At 35.1% G+C, this 20,705-nt stretch overlaps 1 protein-coding gene across 3 annotated transcripts; it reads left to right on the top strand.

Moving 5' to 3' along the window:
* LOC109072362 (leukocyte cell-derived chemotaxin-2) lies at positions 1–10,998 on the top strand. Of its 3 annotated transcripts, XM_019088609.2 has the most exons (6): positions 2,732–2,883; positions 3,325–3,357; positions 3,451–3,541; positions 4,113–4,264; positions 4,482–4,623; positions 10,935–10,993. In XM_019088609.2, exons 1-6 carry the CDS (start codon positions 2,844–2,846, stop codon positions 10,957–10,959), a joined length of 483 nt encoding a protein of 160 aa, XP_018944154.2. In that variant the 5' UTR covers positions 2,732–2,843; the 3' UTR covers positions 10,960–10,993. The 3 variants fall into 3 exon arrangements, with proteins under 3 accessions (XP_042594214.1, XP_042594215.1, XP_018944154.2); XM_042738280.1 differs by lacking the exons at positions 2,732–2,883; positions 3,325–3,357; positions 3,451–3,541 and adding exons at positions 1–89; positions 1,400–1,490 and having other exon boundaries at positions 10,935–10,998; XM_042738281.1 differs by lacking the exons at positions 2,732–2,883; positions 3,325–3,357; positions 3,451–3,541 and adding exons at positions 1,240–1,306; positions 1,400–1,490 and having other exon boundaries at positions 10,935–10,998.
* Positions 10,999–20,705: the final 9,707 nt, after the last annotated feature.

The raw sequence follows: 20,705 nt of genomic DNA, 5'->3' as shown, positions 1-20,705 counted from the left end.
ACAAACAAAAAAACTAATCATGCAAGTTAAAGTCTCAATGTGTTTCTCTTTTTCAGTGATTTGCAGCTGTCTTGTTGATGCTAGTCAAGGTATGAAATGTAAATGAAGAAAAAGACAAACAGGCAGACATATAAAGACAGAGCATAAAGTAAACCAGAAAATTATTTTCATTTCACAGTGAAATTTGGCCCCCTCTGCAGAGGTAACTCAAGTAACCGCAAAAGAGGATGTGATAAAACTATGGAGCAAGCCGGTAATTTTTTTTCTTTTCTTATTCTGACTCCCCTTATATAGAGCAAACAAAACTCTCAAACAAATTTAGTTTTCTCTGTCCTCTCCTCCTAGCTCTTCTCAGAATACATCGATGACAAATTTAGTGGAGGCAGTGTTATGATATATTAATATCATTCTTTTTTTTTTGAGTGTGTTACCACAGACTTGACACTACCCAACAGCCCAGCGTTACCAAAGATCTTCTGCACCATAGACAACATACTTATAAAATCCATCATCATTTACACACCTTCATTTAGTTTTAAATCCATATCTTCATTTTTTTGAAACATCCGATATTTTCCAAACAGACCAGGCTGTTTTTTTTTCATACAGTGGAAATTGATGTGTAATAACATTATTATTCACAACAACAACAACAACAACAACAAAAACTGTCATATGAGCAAATAATATTTGATGACACTACTCAGATCTAGCTTGATGCATCCTGTTTGATTATACATTAAGATTTGGAAAAGTTTTGATCATGTTGAGTAAATGATGACAGCATAATAATTTTATAATTTATTAATTTAAGGAGAACACAAGGGCAGGTTTCATTTGCTTTTTGCAAACATTAATTGGTAAACTGAAATGTCCCCACTTACATGCAAACTGTCAAAGGGTTTAGACTAATAAAGTAGCACTATACTACATGTATTTGTACTAAAAAGTTATACAAAAAATGTATACCTGTGTATAAGTATAATATGTTAGTTTTTTTTTTTTTTTGGCCTAGTGGTTAGAGAGTTTGACTCCTAACCCTAAGGTTGTGGGTTTGAGTCTCGGGCCAGCAATACCACGACTGAGGTGCCCTTGAGTAAGTTTATTGTTACCATTTTAAGATTTGCTGAATTTTACTGATGTTTTATGGTGTGTCAATAAAAAATAAAAAACCTGGGTGAAAAGATTAAACATGCAAAGTAAACATTGCAAAGACAGTTAAACAAAAAACTAATCATGCAAGTTAAAGTCTCAATGTCTTTCTCTTTTTCAGTGATTTGCAGCTGTCTTGTTGATGCTAGTCAAGGTATGAAATGTAAATGAAGAAAAAGACAAACAGGCAGACATATAAAGACAGACAGAGCATAAAGAAAACCAGAAAATTAATTTCATTTCACAGTGAAATTTGGCCCCCTCTGCAGTGGTAACTCAAGTAACCGCAAAAGAGGATGTGATAAAAAGTACGGCTGTGGAAACTATGGAGCCAGCCGGTAATTTTTTTTCTTTTTTTATTCTGACTCCCCTTATATAGAGCAACAAAACTCTCAAACAAATTTAGTTTTCTCTGTCCTCTCCTCCTAGCTCTTCTCAGAATACATCGATGACAAATTTAGTGGAGGCAGTGTTATGATATATTAATATCATTCTTTTTTTTTGAGTGTGTTACCACAGACTTGACACTACCCAACAGCCCAGCGTTATCAAAGATCTTCTGCGCCATAGACAACATACTTATAAAATCCATCATCTTTTACACACCTTCATTTAGTTTTAAATCCATATCTTAATTTTTTTGAAACATAAGATATTTTCCAAACAGACCAGTTCGTTTTTTTTTTCATACAGTGGAAAATGATGTGTAATAACATTTATATAAGAAAGACTGTGTGTATGTATGTATAATAAATATATATATATATATTATTATTAAAACCACACAAAACCACAACAACAAAAACTGTCAGAAGAGCAAATAATATTTGATGACACTACTCAGATCTAGCTTGATGCATCCTGTTTGATTATACATTAAGATTTGGAAAAGTTTTGATCATGTTGAGTAAATGATGACAGCATAATCATTTTATAATTTATTAATTTAAGGAGAACACAAGTGCAGGTTTCATTTGCTTTTTACAAACATTAAATGTCCCCACTTACATGCAAACTGTCAAAGGGTTTAGACTAATAAAGTAGCACTATACTACATGTATTTGTACTAAAAAGTTATACTAAAAATGTATACTTGTGTATAAGTATAATATGTTAGTTTTTTTTTTTTTTTTTGGCCTAGTGGTTAGAGAGTTTGACTCCTAACCCTAAGGTTGTGGGTTCGAGTGTCGGGCCGGCAATACCACGACTGAGGTGCCCTTGAGTAAGGCACCAAACCCCCAACTGCTCCCCGGGCGCCGCATCATAAATGGCTGCCCACTGCTCCGGGTGTGTGTTCACTGCTGTGTGTGTGCACTTTGGATGGGTTAAATGCAGAGCACGAATTCTGAGTATGGGTCACCATACTTGGCTGTATGTCACGTCACTTTCACTGTCACTTTCACTGTCAAATAGAGTGACTGTAAGATTTTAGTTTGCATTGTATGTTTTGTACTGGGTTATTTTCACTGCAATAGAAAACGTTTTAATTAGAGACTGGTTTGTTGTTCCCCTTTTTGGCTGTTATGCAATGCCATTGTGTTTGGATTGTGTGTATGAGTTTTGAAAGCAGAAACTCCACAGAATTTCCACATAATCTCAGCCAAAATATAAAAACTCACAGTTAAATGTTCCTACCAGACTGAGGACGGCAGCAGAGAAGACGGCATCTGAAAACGAATGCTTACAGGACCATGAGACTTTACATCCTTTTCAGTTTTCTGCTTTTGGCTGGTAAGAAATTACACTTTAATTGCAAAATGGACATTAGCTTTAAACTAGAAAATGTTCTTTAAACCTAAAAAAATATTCCCTTGAATTTTATTCTAACTTGCTTATGGAAAAAATGCACATGCCTACAGCACAAGTAAAGCATGTTCTAATTTTACTTTGAATCTGTTTAAATTATGAATATAAATGAAATTATAAATAAAAAAGGATAAATTAAATGCATGACATTTTCTCACAAACAAGAATAAGTATTTTGATTAGTTTTATTGTTACCATTTTAAGATTTGCTGAATTTAACTGTTGTTTTATGGTGTGCCAATAAAAAATAAAAATAAAAACCTGGGTGAAAAGAGTAAACATGCAAAGTAAACATTGCAAAGACAGTTAAACAAACAAAAAAACTAATCATGCAAGTTAAAGTCTCAATGTGTTTCTCTTTTTCAGTGATTTGCAGCTCTCTTGTTGATGCTAGTCAAGGTATGAAATGTAAATGAAGAAAAAGACAAACAGGCAGACATATAAAGACAGACAGATCATAAAGTAAACCAGAAAATTATATTCATTTCACAGTGAAATTTGGCCCCCTCTGCAGAGGTAACTCAAGTAACCGCAAAAGAGGATGTGATAAAAAGTACGGCTGTGGAAACTATGGAGCCAGCCGGTAATTTTTTTTCTTTTCTTATTCTGACTCCCCTTATATAGAGCAAACAAAACTCTCAAACAAATTTAGTTTTCTCTGACCTCTCCTCATAGCTATTCTCAGAAGTCATCGATGACACATTTAGTGGAGGCAGTGTTATGATATACTAATATCATTCTTTTGTTTTGAGTGTGTTACCACAGACTTGACACTACCCAACAGCCCAGCGTTATCAAAGATCTTCTGCACCATAGACAACATACTTATAAAATCCATCATCATTTACACACCTTCATTTAGTTTTAAATCCATATCTTCATTTTTTTGAAACATAAGATATTTTCCAAACAGACCAGTTCGTTTTTTTTCATACAGTGGAAATTGATGTGTAATAACATTATTATTCACAACAACAACAACAAAGAAACTGTCACAAGAGCAAATAATATTTGATGACACAACTCAGATCTAGCTTGATGCATCCTGTTTGATTATACATTAAGATTTGGAAAAGTTTTGATCATGTTGAGTAAATGATGACAGCATATTAATTTTGTGGTGAATTATTCTTTTATGTGTGTTTGTGCTGCAGAGATGGTGGAAAACGGAGACATGCGGGTCTTGACATTGTGTGTGCTGATGGAGCCACGGTTTATGCTCCATTTGATGTGAAGCTGAACGGCAAAGCTGTACCATACAAAAAGAACAATGCTATCAATGATGGCATTAACTTGAGCGGAGGAGGTTTGTACTTACATCTTCACATCTGTTAAATGTTATAAAAGCATTAATAGCAATGTAGCAAAACTTAATTTTATAGACTTTCATGTTTGTTGAAAATAACAAAGTGCTTGCTTGATAAAATACTACTAGTAATATAGGACATATGGAAAAAGATTTCATACATCAAAGTCATAATCTCACAGTAATCTTCTATCTCCTTACATGATTTGTTTGGCAGGTCTCTGCTTCAAGCTGTTTTATGTTAAGCCAATCAGTTACTTTGGGACCCTCAAGAAAGGGCAGAAGATCGGAACTATGCTCCCCATGCAGAAGGTTTATCCTGGCATCACTTCCCACGTTCACGTTCAAATGTGTGACAGATCAGATCCCACCATAAAGTATCTCTTCCCTCGGTCCGTATAATTAAATTGTGGGTTCAGTGTAATAGGTTTGGCCAAAAGAGGGAAGCAGAGACATAGACTTGAACCCAGCTTCTGTGTTTTTGACAGATAATAGCTCTGATACTCAGCTTGTAGAACATTACTCTCAATCCTGGGTGAGACGCCAATGTGGGTTATAGTTTAGGAAATATTTAATAGACTAATATCATTTTAGTGTAAGCAATATTGATTTGATAAAGTTCACAGAAGTTTTCTGGTGTCATTGTTAAACACTGCAAAAACAGTAAACATGCAAAAAAAAAAAAAAATTAATCTTACCATTATAAAAAACAAAAAGCAAAAAAAGTTATAGCAAAAGAGCATGTGAAAACCATGGCTGTGGACACTATGGAGCCAGCCGGTAAATTGTGCCTTTGTGTGACTCTTCTAACCACCATAATAAATGGCACTGTTAATTAAAGGAGTTAATGTTTTATTCTAACCAGAAATCAGTGATTACACATTTGTAGTGGAGGCCGTGCTATGATATGCCAAAATTCTTTATTAAAATACTCTCAGAAAATCTTTCAGTTTTGTGGACATTCATGCAAAGATCATTCATTAGTCAGGTGGCTACAGAGTATTTGACAACTGGCTTTATAAATATCAGGTTTAAGAAGTATTTCAGGTTTAAGAAGCATTGAATTATCACTCAGTAAGTTATTTAACCATGTTTTTTTAATTTTTAATTAATTTTTTTTTTATGTCTTTGGAAAGCTCTTGCATTCATAAATTGCTAAATGCATGCATTTTAGCCTCAGTTAATTTTAATTAAAAACATTGATTTAATTAATTATCAGCAATCAATGTGATAATCAAGATCAAAAGTCAAAAGTAATCTAAAAGTATATCACCTAAATGTGTAATGTAATGGATTACATTATTAACTATCATTTTTGTCATGTAATTTGGAATCAGTAACAGATTACAGTTTATAAGTAATCACTCTAAAAAATGCTGGGTTAAAAAGAACCCAACCTGGGTTATTTGGCAACCCAGTGCTGGGTATATATTGGACAGAACACATGCTGGTTTATTTTGACTCAACTGATTGGGTTAAACATTTTTAATTTAAGTCATCTTTTGTGTAAAAATTATTATACTGCTGTCTTAAAATGGGCTGGAAATTAAAAATCTCACACAGAATTACTAGCAACCGCAATAGTCAAAAGATGAACATTTATTATTAAGCAAGAACACCCATGGACAAAATACAAGACAAATTGAATTTATTTGGGTGAATACAGCATAGTTTACAATATTACATACATTTAAACTCGTTTAACAAGCATTAAAAAATAAAAAGGCACATTTAAAAGTAGCCTTTTAATTTAAGTGTATTCAACCGTTCTCTGTAATCGCTTTTTACTAGAATAGTGCTATTTCTCGTGCCAGTGTGTCACCAAAATCTGAGCCAATGAAGGACTGCTGTTTCCCAGGTAACTGCGAACTTTAGACCGCGGCCTCGCGTCACACTCTTAGCTGTGAGATGACGTGACTGACTCCAAAACCTGCCTAAAAACAAACAGGACTGAGATTAGAGAACATATTTTAACATCAAATTAAATTACACTCAGTATTATGATGAATAAAATCAATTTATGTTATCCAAGGCAAAAGCTTTTCAAGTTCGAAAGGACCGCTGCTGACACAGCTGACTGACATCTTGTCTTTATGTTGCGTTATGTAAAATAATATAATTTACACCACATTAAAGACTTTATAAATGACATAGATAGTATACAAACCTTTATTTCCCCGAAAGAGTGCACCTAATTGTCGGCGGTAGTGGAACTGAGAACCGCTCTCTTCTATGGACATAAAAAGCCTGTGCTCTCAGCAGCTGCATTGTTGAGAAGGTTAATTTGAGACAGGGTCAACCCACCGGTTAGGAAGAAAAAAATAACCCAGCGTTAAAATGACCCAGCACTTGGGTAAAAATATTAAAAACAACCCAATAAAATGACCCAACAGGCTGAACCCAGCATTTGGGTAAAAAAAAATAATAATAACCCAGCACATTTTTTGAGAGAGTCAAGTCAAGTCATCTTTATTTATATAGCGCTTTAAACAAAAAAGATTGCGTCAAAGCAACTGAACAACATTAATTAGGAAAACAGTGTCAATAACGCAAAATGACAGTTAAAGGCAGTTCATCATTGAATTCAGTGATGTCATCATGCAGCTCAGTTCAGTTTAAATAGTATCTGTGCAATAATTTGCAATCAAGTCAACGATATCGCTGTAAATGAAGAGTCCCCAATTAAGCAAGCCAGAGGCGACAGCGGCAAGGAACCAACACTCCATCAGTGACAGAATGGAGAAAAAAACCTTGGGGTTAACCAGGCTCAGTTGGGGCCCAGTTCTCCTCTGGCCAGACGAAACCAGCAGTTCAATTCCTGGCTGCAGCAAAGTCAGATTGTGCAGAGGACTCAACTGGTTCCTGCGGTCTTGTCCCGGTGGTCGTCTGAAACAGAGGTCTTTACAGGGGATCTGTCTCTGGGGGTCTAGTCCTGGTCTCCGCTGTCTTTCAGGGCTGTAGAGGTCCTTTCTAGGTGCTAATCCACCATCTGGGCTGGATACATACTGGATCCGGGTGACTGCAGTGACCCTCTGACTTGGATACAGACTGGATCTGGTGGCTACGGTGACCTCGGAATAAGAGAGAAACAGACTAATATGAGCGTAGATGCCATTCTTCTAACGATGTAGCAAGTACATCGGGTGTTATGGGAAGTGTTCCCGGTTCCGGTTTACCTAATTAATGCAGCCTAAAAATCCTTTAACGGATTTGGATATTAGAAGTGTATTAGTATGTTATGTGTAAGCCCAGGTTAAAGAGATGGGTCTTTAATCTAGATTTAAACTGCAAGAGTGTGTCTGCCTCCCGAACAATGTTAGGTAGGTTATTCCAGAGTTTGGGCGCTAAATAGGAGAAGGATCTGCCGCCCACAGTTGACTTTGATATTCTAGGTATTATCAAATTGCCAGAGTTTTGAGAACGGAGCGGACGTGGAGGACTATAATGTAACAAGAGCTCATTCAAATACTGAGGTGCTAAACCATTCAGGGCTTTATAAGTAATAAGCAAGATTTTAAAATCTATACGATGTTTGATAGGGAGCCAGTGCAGTGTTGACAGGACCGGGCTAATATGATCATACTTCCTGGTTCTAGTAAGAACTCTAGCTGCTGCATTTTGGACTAACTGGAGTTTGTTTACTAAGCGTGCAGAACAACCACCCAATAGAGCATTACAATAGTCTAACCTTGAGGTCATAAACGCATGGATTAACATTTCTGCATTTGACATTGAGAGCATAGGCCGTAATTTAGATATATTTTTGAGATGGAAAATTCAGTTTTTACAAATGCTAGAAACGTGGCTTTCTAAGGAAAGGTTGCTATCAAATAGCACACCTAGGTTTCCTAACTGATGACGAAGAATTGAGAGAGCAGCCATCAAGGCTTAGACAGCGTTCTAGGTCATTACATGCAGAGCTATTAGGCCCTATAATTAACACCTCTGTTTTTTCAGAATTTAGCAGTAAGAAATTACTTGTCATCCAGATTTTTTATATCGACTATGCATTTCGCTAGTTTTTCAAATTTGTATGTTTAGCCAGGCCTCGAAGAAATATAGAGCAGAGTATCATCAGCATAACAGTGAAAGCTAACACTGTGTTTCCTGATGATATCTCCCAAGGGTAACATGTAAAGCGTGAAGAGTAACGGCCCTAGTACTGAGCCTTGCGGTACTCCATACTGCACTTGTGAACGATATGATACCTCTTCATTCACTGCTACGAATTGATGGCGGTCATATAAGTACGATTTAAACCATGCTAATGCACTTCCATTAATGCCAACAAAGTGTTCTAGTCTATGCAAAAGAATAGTGTGGTCGATAGTGTCGAACGCAGCACTAAGATCCAATAGCACTAATAGAGAGATACAACCACGATCAGATGATAAGAGCAGGTCATTTGTAACTCTAAGGAGAGCAGTCTCAGTACTTTGATACGGTCTAAATCCTGACTGGAAATCCTCACAGATGCCATTTTTCTCTAAGAAGGAATATAATTGTGAGGATACTACCTTTTCTAGTATCTTTGAAAGAAAAGGGAGATTCGAGATCGGTCTATAATTAACTAGTTCTTTGGGGTCAAGTTGTGGTTTTTTGATGAGAGGCTTAATAACAGCCAGTTTGAAGGATTTTGGGACATACCCTAATAACAATGAGGAATTAATAATAGTCAGAAGAGGATCTATGACTTCTGGAAGCACCTCTTTTAGGAGCTTAGATGGAATAGGGTCTAACATACATGTTGTTGGTTTAGATGATTTAACAAGTTTATACAATTCTTCCTCTCCTATAGTAGAGAATGAGTGGAACTGTTCCTCAGGGGATCTATAGTGCACTGTCTGATGTGATACTGTAGCTGATGGCTGCATGGTTACAAATTTTATCTCTAATAGTATCGACTTTAGAAGTAAAGTAGTTCATAAAGTCATTACTACTGTGTTGTTGAGAAATATCTGTGCCTGTTTATGCTTTATTTTTGGTTAATTTAGCCACTTTATTTAATAAATGCCCTGGGTTATGTTTGTTTTCTTCTAAAAGAGATTAACAGTAAGCAGATCTAGCAGTTTTTAGAGCTTTTCTGTAAGATAGGTTACTTTCCTTCCAAGCAATACGAAATACTTCTAGTTTTGTTTTCCTCCAGCTGCGCTCCATTTTCCGGGCTGCTCTCTTTAGGGTGCGAGTGTGCTCATTACACCACGGTGTCAGACTCTTTTCCTTAACCTTCCTTAAGCGTAAAGGAGCAACTGTATTTAAAATGCTAGAAAAGAGAGAGTCCATAGTTTCTGTTACATCATGAAGTTGTTCTGAGGTTTTGGATATGCTAAGGAATTGGGATACATCAGGAAGATTACTTACAAAGCAGTCTTTTGTGGTAGAAGTGATGGTTCTACCATACTTGTAACAAGAAGTAGAATTTACAATTTTGGCTATATGAAGTTTGCACAGAACTAAATAATGATCTGAGATATCATCACTTGGCTGAATAATTTCAGCACTATCAACATCAATTCCATGTGACAGTATTAAATCTAGAGTATGATTTCGACAATGAGTAGGTCCTGAGACGTGTTGTCTAACCCCAATAGAGTTCAGAATGTTTATAAATGCTGATCCCAATGCATCTTTTTCATTATCAACATGGATATTAAAATCACCAACAATTAAAACTTTATCTGCAGCCAGCACTAACTCGGATGTAAAATCAGCAAACTCTTTAATAAAGTCTGTATGGTGCCCTGGTGGCCTGTATACAGTAGCCAGTACAAAGATCACAGGGGATTTATCATTAACATTTGTTTCTCTGGATAATGTTATATTAAGCACCAATACTTCAAACGAGTTATACTTGAAGCCTGCCCATCTGAGAAATCCTGAAAACATTGTTATAAATTGAAGCAACACCTACCCCTTTACATTTTGGACGTGGAAACCCAGCACATTTTTTTAGAGTGTAACACAAGACGAGCAGGCTCACTAGGAATTGTGAGCCTCCTTGGTTGAAATTGCATTCTGGGCACCTCCATACCCATGGGCCCATGTAACAATGTTACATCCATGCACAAGACACATGTGAATTAACAAAGTTTGATGTCATCCATGTCTGATCTAGCTCACAAGTGTCATGTTTAAATGTACAATTTGAAAGCTATTTTGGAGGCAAGGTATTTATCAACTTTAATTTGGCTGGTGAACATTTCTCTGAAGTGTTGTGTTTGCACACAGTGGGCATGGGCCACATAAGGGTCTTGACATTAAGTGTGCTAAAGGAGCCATGGTTTATGTTCCATTTGATGTGAAGCTGAATGGCAAAGCTATACCATGACAATCAACGTAAAAAGGAGCCTATCAATGATGGCATTCATTTGAGTGGAGAAGGTGTATATATCTTCACATCTGTTGTAATGTAGCACAACTTTCTTTTACAGACTTTATGTCATTTCATGTTTGTGAATAAAATACTACTATTATTAATAATGATATACATCAGTAACCTATTATCTCCCCACATGATCTGTTTGGCAGGCCTTTGCTTCAAGCTGTTCTATGTTAAGCTGGACAGTTCCTCTGGGACCCTGAAGAAAGGGCAGAAGATCGGAACTCTGCTCCCATTGCAGAAGGTTTATCCTGGCATCACTTCCCACGTTCACGTTCAAATGTGTGACAGATCAGATCCCACCAAGTACTTCTGATGCTGATGGAGCCGATGGCCATCTGCAACCGTTAAGCCACTTCAAATCAACGTCTGTCGCATCGAGGAACATATTATGCCATTTTTTTCAACTTTATTTCTTCATGATAATAAATAAATAAGTTAATTAATCAATTAATGAATTACAGAGTTGTCATACTGCCCAGTACTTTGCAATCTAATAATAAAGTTACTGCATCAAACCAGAGAGAAATTTTCTATTAGTCTCTGAGAACATGGTGAAACAGCACTGATATAATTAAGCATTTGCTATTTCAGCACATACTGTACAGTCTATCATACACCTTGTGGGAAAGCGTCTTCCTATATTTACTAAAGTTCACTGATTTCAGAGCAACAGATATGTACAATGATTCCAGTTAAAGAATTAGGCACTGGAGGAAGTTTATTTTCTTTGAACTTCTATTTAATTCCATTTGGCAGGCAGTCAGTGACATAAAGTAACAATATACTTCTCAATGAACATCCCTTCAGTAGTGCTTACACAGTTGCATTTAATAATGATATTTTAAATGTTTATTGTTATTTTTAAACTACTTGCAATATTATGTAAAAGACAATGTTACCAATACCTGTTTAAATCAAATACATTTTTATAGTTCTTTTGAGTCGTGTCACGTAGAACTCCATATAAAACTGCTTGCCCCCTCCCACACACACACACACACACACACACACACACACACACATTCATAAGCACACATATAAATGGATTTTATGTATTTATGGATTTTCTCCTTTGAGCTTAGTGACAGTAGAGAATGTCTGGACAAACTGGCCCACTGTGCGATTTACCTCTACACCAACCATTTATCACTTTCCCAGGTTTTCTTTATGTCCCAATCTCTCTTCAGTCCTCTCTCTCTCTTAGTGTTGGTGTTGTCCCATTGTAAGGACTTGAATGTCCTGTTGTGAGCATGATTGTGTCATGTATCCTCCTCAACCTCTGAATATATTCTATTATCTTGTCAATTGAGAAACAGATCCTCTAAATCTAATCTAATCTAATCTAATCTAATCTAATCTAATATAATATAATATAATATAATATAATATAATATAATTTTAATATAATATAATATAATATAATGTAATATAATATATTGTAATATATAATAATATAATATAATATAATATAATATAATATAATATAATATAATTTAGGGCTGTCAGTCAATTAAAGTTTTTTTAACAAATTAATTACATAGTGCTGTGAATCATTAATCGAATTAATAACAAACTAAATTTGGCTGTGCAAATAAAATACCCACAAAAGATTATTTAAAGCTATTATTGTGTTAAATGAGAAAGTTTCAAGTAGACATTACAAATAGTAACTTTAGAAAGAAATATTTTATTTGATTCACCATAAAATTTTTATTACACATAAACGTTTAGGATACAACAGCCTAACATAACCATGGAACATAGAAGATAATTGGAGAAACATCTCAGTATTTTTTGTTTATGCAACAAACAACCAAATGTTGGTTTTGTGACTAACAGTCTTCAAAATAGCTTCTTATATGTTGCACAAAGGATAGGCCTAAGTCATGCAGGCTTGAAACAACTTGAGGGTGAGTAAATGATGACAGGATTTATTTATTTATTGGTAAACTATCCATCTAATGTTTTATTTATTTACTTGCTTACTTATCTACTTTTTTAATAAATGAAATTATACTCTAAAGAATAAACTAAAACTGCCAGCAGGTGCTGGTTACTGTCTTTGAATCATTCATTCATTCGATTAACTTAGGAATTAAGTAAATGGCTCTCTTTGAATGGGCCTTTGAATCATCAATTCACACGATTCATTCAAAACAAGGATTCATTCAGAAACTAAACATTGTTATGTTGCTCACAGATGCAGATCAGTGTTGAGGTGACTTTATAGGTAACATTTTTGTTATATAATATAATATTATAAAATCTCATTCTACAATATTTTTGACAATATTGTGATTAAAATATAACAAAATATTAACTTATTTACTTAACTGTTGTACAAAATCAATACAATACAAAAGTTTATTTCATACATTTATAATAAAAGGTGGCTCTTTTCCCATTTGTTTCAAATGAAATGCCAGATGTATCCAGATCATGTCACATGCAGTCTGGTATTATGATCAAAACTATTTTCATCCCTTTGTTGGATCTTGCCAGCTGTCTTTATTAATGTCTCTCCCTACTGTTACTCTCTAATTGCACAGACCAAACTTTCATCCATTCCATTACAGATGATCAAACCAGGGCACAGAGAGTTCCTCTGGGCAGTGCAAATTCATTTAAATCAACTCGTTCTTATTCATTGGAAATCAAGGCCTACTGTGCGAAGCCGATTGTCCAGTTTTGATTTCACCCTCCATTCATTCCGCAAGTAAATCACAAATGTCCATCACCAGTGATTATATGTTTAAATTCCAGCTCACAAAGAAAACGTTGACTAGGCCAGACAATTTATCCCCAATCCAGCTGTCCTGGAATAAGTTAATAATAATAATCTATTTTCAGACTCAGGGATACCTTAAAATCCATTTACAGACATTTGCCTAAAATGCCTGCAGAACTTCTCACCGTTCCTTCCTTTCTTCTTCTTTCTTTCTTTCTTTCTTTCTTTCTTTCTTTCTTTCTTTCTTTCTTTCTTTCTTTCTTTCTTTCTTTCTTTCTTTCTTTCTTTCTTTCTTTCTTTCTTTCTCATTTATACATTTATATGTACATTTATATGTACTGACCCTTTCCACAGTGATACAGAAGTGTGGGCACAAAGAACAGAGACAATGACAGAGGCATAAGTGTATATCAGGGTGAATATGAGACAGAAGAGATATAGAAGAGAAAATAAAAGAGCGAGATATAGTGAGCGAGCCCTAAAGGGTTTCCTGCATTCAGTGCACATGGGTTTGTTTTTCAGCTGTGCATTCATAAAAAAGCACATACAATATTTAATTTGCAGTTTAATGCGGAGAGACAACTATAAGGAAACTCTGTTTTGGTTTTTGCACCTTCACTTAAAAATCAGATATTTCAAACTCCTAAACTTTTTGGACTGTGATTCACCCTACTTTTAATGAATAGAAAAAGAGGCAGATGTTATTGTAAAAACAGGTTACTGGTACATTGATCAGTAAAAATTAGATATTAAGTATAGGAAAAAGGAAAAAGAAGAAACAGTGGAATGGACTGAAGAGCACTAGTATTTCCTGTGTGCTGGATGAGACAGATATGAGATTAGCAGAAGAGTGTGCTACAGCCTCGCTAATGGATTTCTGTACAGCAATAAGAAGCAGTGAATGGTGGTGGGACTCGTGTTTGCCTGCTCGGCAGAAAAGCTATAATCCATCTCCTGCGTTATTACACGATGGATCTGCCATTCAGGCTAGGTCATTGAATAGAGTTGCCTAATCAGGTATTGCCCTGACTGCCACCACTTCAATTAACGATGGAAAAAAAAAGAGGCGGAAAGAAAGAGAAAATCTTGTTTCCATTGGACTGGAGCGATCACATCTGATTCTGATGAGCTGCTGTGCTGTTAATTGCTGGGTCTTGATAGACGAGTCTCTTAAGGCTGTTTAAATGGGAGAGGGTGAGTTTTTCAGTGTTGATGGGCTGGAGGGGGTTAAAATGATGGGCTTTTGACATATTATCATTATTATGGAGAACCTGAAGTGTTTGATGAAACATGTATAGTACGTTGCTTTATTTTATAAAGCCAAGCTCGAGAAAGAAATGGCTAGAAGGAAGAATGTGTTTTAGTAGTTTATTTATTTATTTTTTGCTTGCCCATATAATGGTTTGACATTTTATATTACCTTAAATTTTCAATGTGTTATGGATTATTTTTTTTTCTTTTTTTTTTATTCATACAGTTGTTTTTTTTTTTTAGAAGAAAAAAGAGTGTTGTAATATGTTGTTTTATGACATCTTCCTCCAAATATTGCCACTACAATGGGGAAAAGGTCATTGTAATTAATAAACTATTTTTTTTTTGACTTGCTTGTAACCAAGACAAATAAATCTACCATACCTATAGATTTACATTTATATATTTTAAAAATTTTAGGGTCAGTAAGAGCAGCAATTTTTATTATTACAATTTACAGTTACTTCTATACTATTTTCTAAAATGTAAAGATTTCCTGTTATGGCAATGACATTGCAGTCTTCAATATTACACAATCCTTTAGATTCATTCTGATATGCTGATATGCTGATTTAAAGAAACTTTTTTTTTTATGATTATCAATGTTGAAAACAGTTGCTGCTTAAGATTTTTTTCAGGTTTCTTTGATGGATAGCCTGTAAATTGCATTTAACATGAACATTAAACAGAAATCTTTTGTATCATTACAAATGTCTTTACTGTTACTTTTTAATCAATTTGATGCATCCTTGCTGAATAAAATGATTAATTTAATTTTGTTTAAAAAAAAGGGAGCATGTACATATTCACTGGAGTAAAGAGTGACATCTAGCCTCGGCCTTGCTATTATTATGCCATTGTGAAGGCTATTAAATTATTCAGTTAGGTCATCACAGAGATAAGTTGTTCAGTGTATATTTATGTATGTAAATACACAGTGTCCTTCTCTCTGTGTCTCTCTTTAGGAAGCTGTATCTCAGATATCAAAGCCTTTCTATTCTCACTGACTCTTATCTGTTGTTCTGGCTCTTCTGCAGTTATTAATTGCGCATTATAAGCTGAAGTCCATTTGTGTGTGTCAAAGCCATGCTCTCTTTCTCAATCCAACAGAAGAAATAGAAAGAAAAAAAGGATGCTGACTGAGGGTATGTATATGTGAGATTGAAGACACACAGAGAGAGAGGGTTCAGTAAACATTTCTCAGATGGAGTAGGTGGCCACGGGCAGGCTTGCTAGCTGCAATGCCAGCTCTCCTTCTCTGTTCTTGTCTGTGGGTGCTACATTAGCTACTACTTTAATAACAGAAATATAAAAGCTATAACCCTCTCCCCAGCAGTGAATAAACCTTGCAATTCTGTTCTATTTGAAGCGAAATATTACTTTTGCTTATCCCTTTCTTTCTCAGACATCCCAGCACTCAAGTACCACCAGCCATCTATTTTATCCCGTTTCCAAGCCAACATGACTATCAATAATAAGGATCATTTTTAAAGATCAATGTGTGCTTTTTAAGTTCATGACTGTGCAGTTTAGTCTTTCAAAAGTGAAAAAGAATAAAAGAAGATACAACGATTAAATGTAAGATATAATTATTAAACAAACAAATAAATGTAATATGATTAATAAACAATTTCGTAGTGTAATTAAAAGAATAAGCATACAGTGTTGCAGAAACATGGGATTTTGAATATAATTATGCACAAAATTATAAACATCTTGTTCATAGTAATTTGCTCAGTTAAGATATTCCTCTTAACCCATCTCTGTAAAGTCTCCCCAACAATTTTAATCATCTTATAAATAGTAAAATATAAGAGGATGTGAACAGGGGTCATGTTATAAGGTACCCATAAGTATTCATTAATCTAACGAGGATTTTGACATTCAGGCCTCAGGCTTCTCTCCCTGATGTACACAAGGGCTGAATTACACCAAGGAGTGGATTATACCTCTTTGGGGCGGCTGTGCCTCCTTCTCTTCAGCTTTAATTAAGTTTTCAGAAGCCCATTAATGAGCATGTTTATTAGCTGCAGGATACAGACTGATTGTAGAGGGAGAGTTGGCTACTGAGGACTCCCAGTTTGAGTCTTTGGAACTCTCCAAACTGATTTCTGCTTGGTGGAGAGTCCCAAAGACCTACTTGTTTAGTAACCACACTTGCCCTAAAGTTCTCAAAGCGTCTTGATGAACAGTTGGCATGAGCGGTTAGGTAAAGAGAGGAAACTTATATTGAACATTCCAAAATGATGTAATCAAGATTTTTAGAACCTTGTTATTCTTTTATTTAAAACTACTGTGCATTTCTGAGCCGGCATCATCAAAAGGAATTGCAATAAATAAACTATTGTCAGGGACTGTTTTAGTGGAAGCTAATCTGTAATAATATAATAAAACAATTTAAAATCATATTAATATTTCACATCAATGTATTTCATATTTAAAGGGGTTTTATTTTATAATGTCAATTTTGACTGAATTTGACCGGTTTACCAAAGAATTCACAGAGAAATGAACTGAACAAACAAATAATCCTCTACTACATTCACATGAAACCGGGTCTTTTGCCAACTTGGTTTCAATAAAAGCTTTAGTTTTTGAACTAACAAGGATGTTTTGATCTCTTAAACTTACATGATGTGTTTTTTTTTTTTAGTACAATGACCTTTTGTATATTACAAAAGACGAAGGAAATTTAGATTTCTCAATTCATGACCCATTTATCATATTTTATTCAAACAAATACATTTTATCTGTAACAATAATAAAGTGCTTAAGTGTGTGTTTCACATCTTATAACCTGTATTTTGATTCTGCAAATGATATTTGCAGTTCAGCTGTATTTGTTTTAGGGCCCTTTTCCTCTCTCCCTGCTTTAAGTGGCTTTAGAGTGTCTGATGTTTACAGTGCTGGTATTGATTTGGTTCTGAGGTCTGCTCCAGACTCAATAGCAAGGGCCCGTGGCTATTGAACCACACAGACGGAGTCAGAGCGTGCCTGTGCAGCATGGAAATAAAGGCCCTGGGTTACCAACGCAGGAGTGAAAATGTTAAAGCGAGGTGAGCAAGGTTAAATCTATACTCTCAGTCAGTCTGCACAAACACGGCACATGCAGGGGAACAAGGACCAGCGGCTATAAAGCAAGATGTCATCAGGGGAGTAAACTAATTTACACATGCATGAACATGCACAAAAACACAAGCTTTGGCCTTTCATAGAAGTACATAAGTGATCACAATACTTGCCTGAAAATGTTAGCTTAGATAAATTTTCTTTTATATTTTAAAATAGCTTTTATAAGTGTATGCTACAGGACACATGTGAGAATAATATAAAAATATTTTAAGCAGTATTTCTTTCAGTCCTTTTATTTTATTATTTTGTGCTCTTTTTTTCTTTTTTTATAATCTAACCTGCATTTCAATGTAGGAAACAAACAACTGAGAGCGAGTGAGTCTTAAGAAGCAGCACAGGTGAATCCAGCATTCACATGTTAACAGTAAATATTATCAGTAAATTAACAGGAAATATCTCACCATTAAGTGTCAGGATTGACCAATAAGAATCAAGTATTCCAGAGAATTAGTTCTGTTTTTTTTTGTAATATGCAGTACTGAGTCTTGTTTCAACAAATTATATCTTGAATTCAATTTATTTTTCTTCCCCCAAACTTCTTGTTTTAAGCATAAACCTCACAGAATTGTATTACATTTATGCTTAGACCAAGAAAAAGCCACAGTATTTGCCATTGGGTAAGAAATCTTAATATCTTACACTGTTTTGTTTTTCAAGTTAATGCACATTTTTGAAGGGTAAAGAAAATGATTTATTGCATTGCAGTGGTCAACTGTTTCTAAATAGGATTTGCGTGGGAGGTCACAGGTCATGCAAGAGCTTCTTCTCCTGACATCTCGCCATCATAGTCACAGCCCACTTTCTCTCAGTGCTATATAAAGCCAAGACGGTGGAGAAATGGGACTGTGTGTCATTGTGTTTAGGTGAGTTGGACAGTGGAAAAAGACAATTTGTATGCAGTAGGTGTGAGTGGATCCGGGTGTTCCTAAAAGCGTAACTGTCCTTGGACATTCTGATATTTGGATATTTTTATGAAGAGTCTGTCTGAAGGGTGTCATGTGGGAATGCTGTGTTTGTGTTTGTCTTCAGAGGACTCTGATGTACAGACACAGAAAATCAAAGAGAAGAGATGAAAACAGCTGAGGCACAGGTAGCTGTGGGCGGTTCGGCTGCTACAGCTGAGGTCTCATCTTTTCTGTCTCTCTCGCTCTTTCTTTCTCTGTTTCTTTTCTTTTCTTTTCTTTTCTTTCACACACACACACACACACACACACACACACACACACACACACACACACACACACACACACACACACGAACATCATATATCAATATCTGCCTTGGACTGACTTGGAAATATCAGTAATTAATAGTGTTGTCAAACGATTAATCGTGGTTAATCACATCCAAAATAAATGTTTTTGTGTACATAACATATGTGTGTGTAGTGTGTATATTTACTATGTACTTATAAATACACACACATGCATGTATATATTTTAGAAAAATATGTTGTTTATACATTAAATACATTTATATAATATAAATTATATGAATATAAATATATACATGTAAATACATGTTAATATTTTAAAAATATATGCTGTATGTGTGTATATTTATACATAATATACAAAGTACACACATATATGTTATGTAAACAAAAGCTTTTATTTTGGATGCGATTAATCACGATTAATCATTTTACAGCACTAGTAATTACCACATCACTACACATAACATTTATTTGCCTTGATTTGAATCAAATTAATTTGTACCCTTCAATGAATGAAAATTATCCACAATAAAATGAAAATTATCCACAAAAACCACTGAATCAGTGACTGATTATTATTATTATTATTATTATTATTATTATTTTTTTTTAACTGGATTAACTGAATCAACCAATTTGTTAAGAAGATCGGGGAAAACATTAAATAAAAGCATTTTTAAAACATTTAGTAATGAGCCAAATTAACTAACAATGAACAGTTATATTTTTATTAACTAACATTAACAAAGATGAATAAATACTGTAACAAAAGTATTGCTCATTAGTTAATGTTGACTAACGGGGCCTTATTGTAAAGTGTTACCAATAGATTTGGGAGCACTACAGTTAAATTTTAGTCTCTAAAACACTATACAAACCATACACAGTAAACTCATGAAATCCATGACTGACTCTCTGCTGTGACAAATAAGCAGTCGGCATGTCTTGCATCTTACTCGAGCTGGTGTTCTGAACACAGAGCTAATGGCTAATGTATTTAAAATTAAGAGGCACAGCACGCAAACAGCTCTGGGTGTTGGTGAAGTGAGAGATGTGGGAAAAGAGCGGAGAGGAACAGAGCTGCGGGTCTTCTGAGCTATATTAAAACACCCAGTGAGACCTTCCACCTTTTGGCATTCTGTTCTCCATATCTCTCTCCTGGCTTGTTATTAAAATAACAGAACTCTGAACGGACTCCATCGAGTGTGGAAGTGGGAACTTGGTGAACCCATTAGACAGGTTAATTAGTACAAAGGGCCAGGGCTCAACTCTGAATGCACTCTCAGATGGGTGCAAAAAACACCACGGTCATTGCGCTTCATTCCACGCTGGCTGCCTGAAAACACTTATGGTTTCTCCCAGGCTGTTTCCTCACAGCTAAATGCCAGTTGTCAATCATGTTTGGGGCATCACATTCAACATTAGCAACCTGTGACATTAGCATGATTTTAATCATTGCCCTTCTACTCATTTAGGACACTTTATGAATATGATTGAATTATTTAATTCCATAATTGAGGGTATAGGCCTGTACACCAATCAAGAGTTACGCATGGCCGATATAGATCATTAAGTCACCCTTAAAATTTTGAAGTTTAAATTCCCCTATTTTGCCTTCTTCGTGATGTTCAGTCAGTTCGTGATCTGACTTTCCTGTATCTCACATTCAAGTTAATCTTAAATTGGCACAGGGAAATCAATGCGTCTCTAGGGTAACCATCAACTCATTTAT

The sequence above is a fragment of the Cyprinus carpio genome, chromosome B14 (genome assembly GCF_018340385.1).
Source record: "Cyprinus carpio isolate SPL01 chromosome B14, ASM1834038v1, whole genome shotgun sequence".
Taxonomy (NCBI): Eukaryota; Metazoa; Chordata; class Actinopteri; order Cypriniformes; family Cyprinidae; genus Cyprinus; species Cyprinus carpio.
The sequence above is the reverse complement of the archived record's forward strand: the minus strand, read 5'-3'. Positions and strand labels throughout refer to the sequence as shown.

Bases quoted from the DNA above. Each gene is read 5' to 3' on its own strand.
- LOC109072362 (XM_019088609.2), top strand. From the start codon at position 2,844: ATGAGACTTTACATCCTTTTCAGTTTTCTGCTTTTGGCTG. The intron at 2,884-3,324 runs GTAAGAAATTAC...TCTCTTTTTCAG, and splicing joins CAGTTTTCTGCTTTTGGCTG to TGATTTGCAGCTCTCTTGTT. The intron at 4,624-10,934 runs ATCAGATCCCAC...AATGTGTGACAG, and splicing joins CACGTTCAAATGTGTGACAG to ATCAGATCCCACCAAGTACT.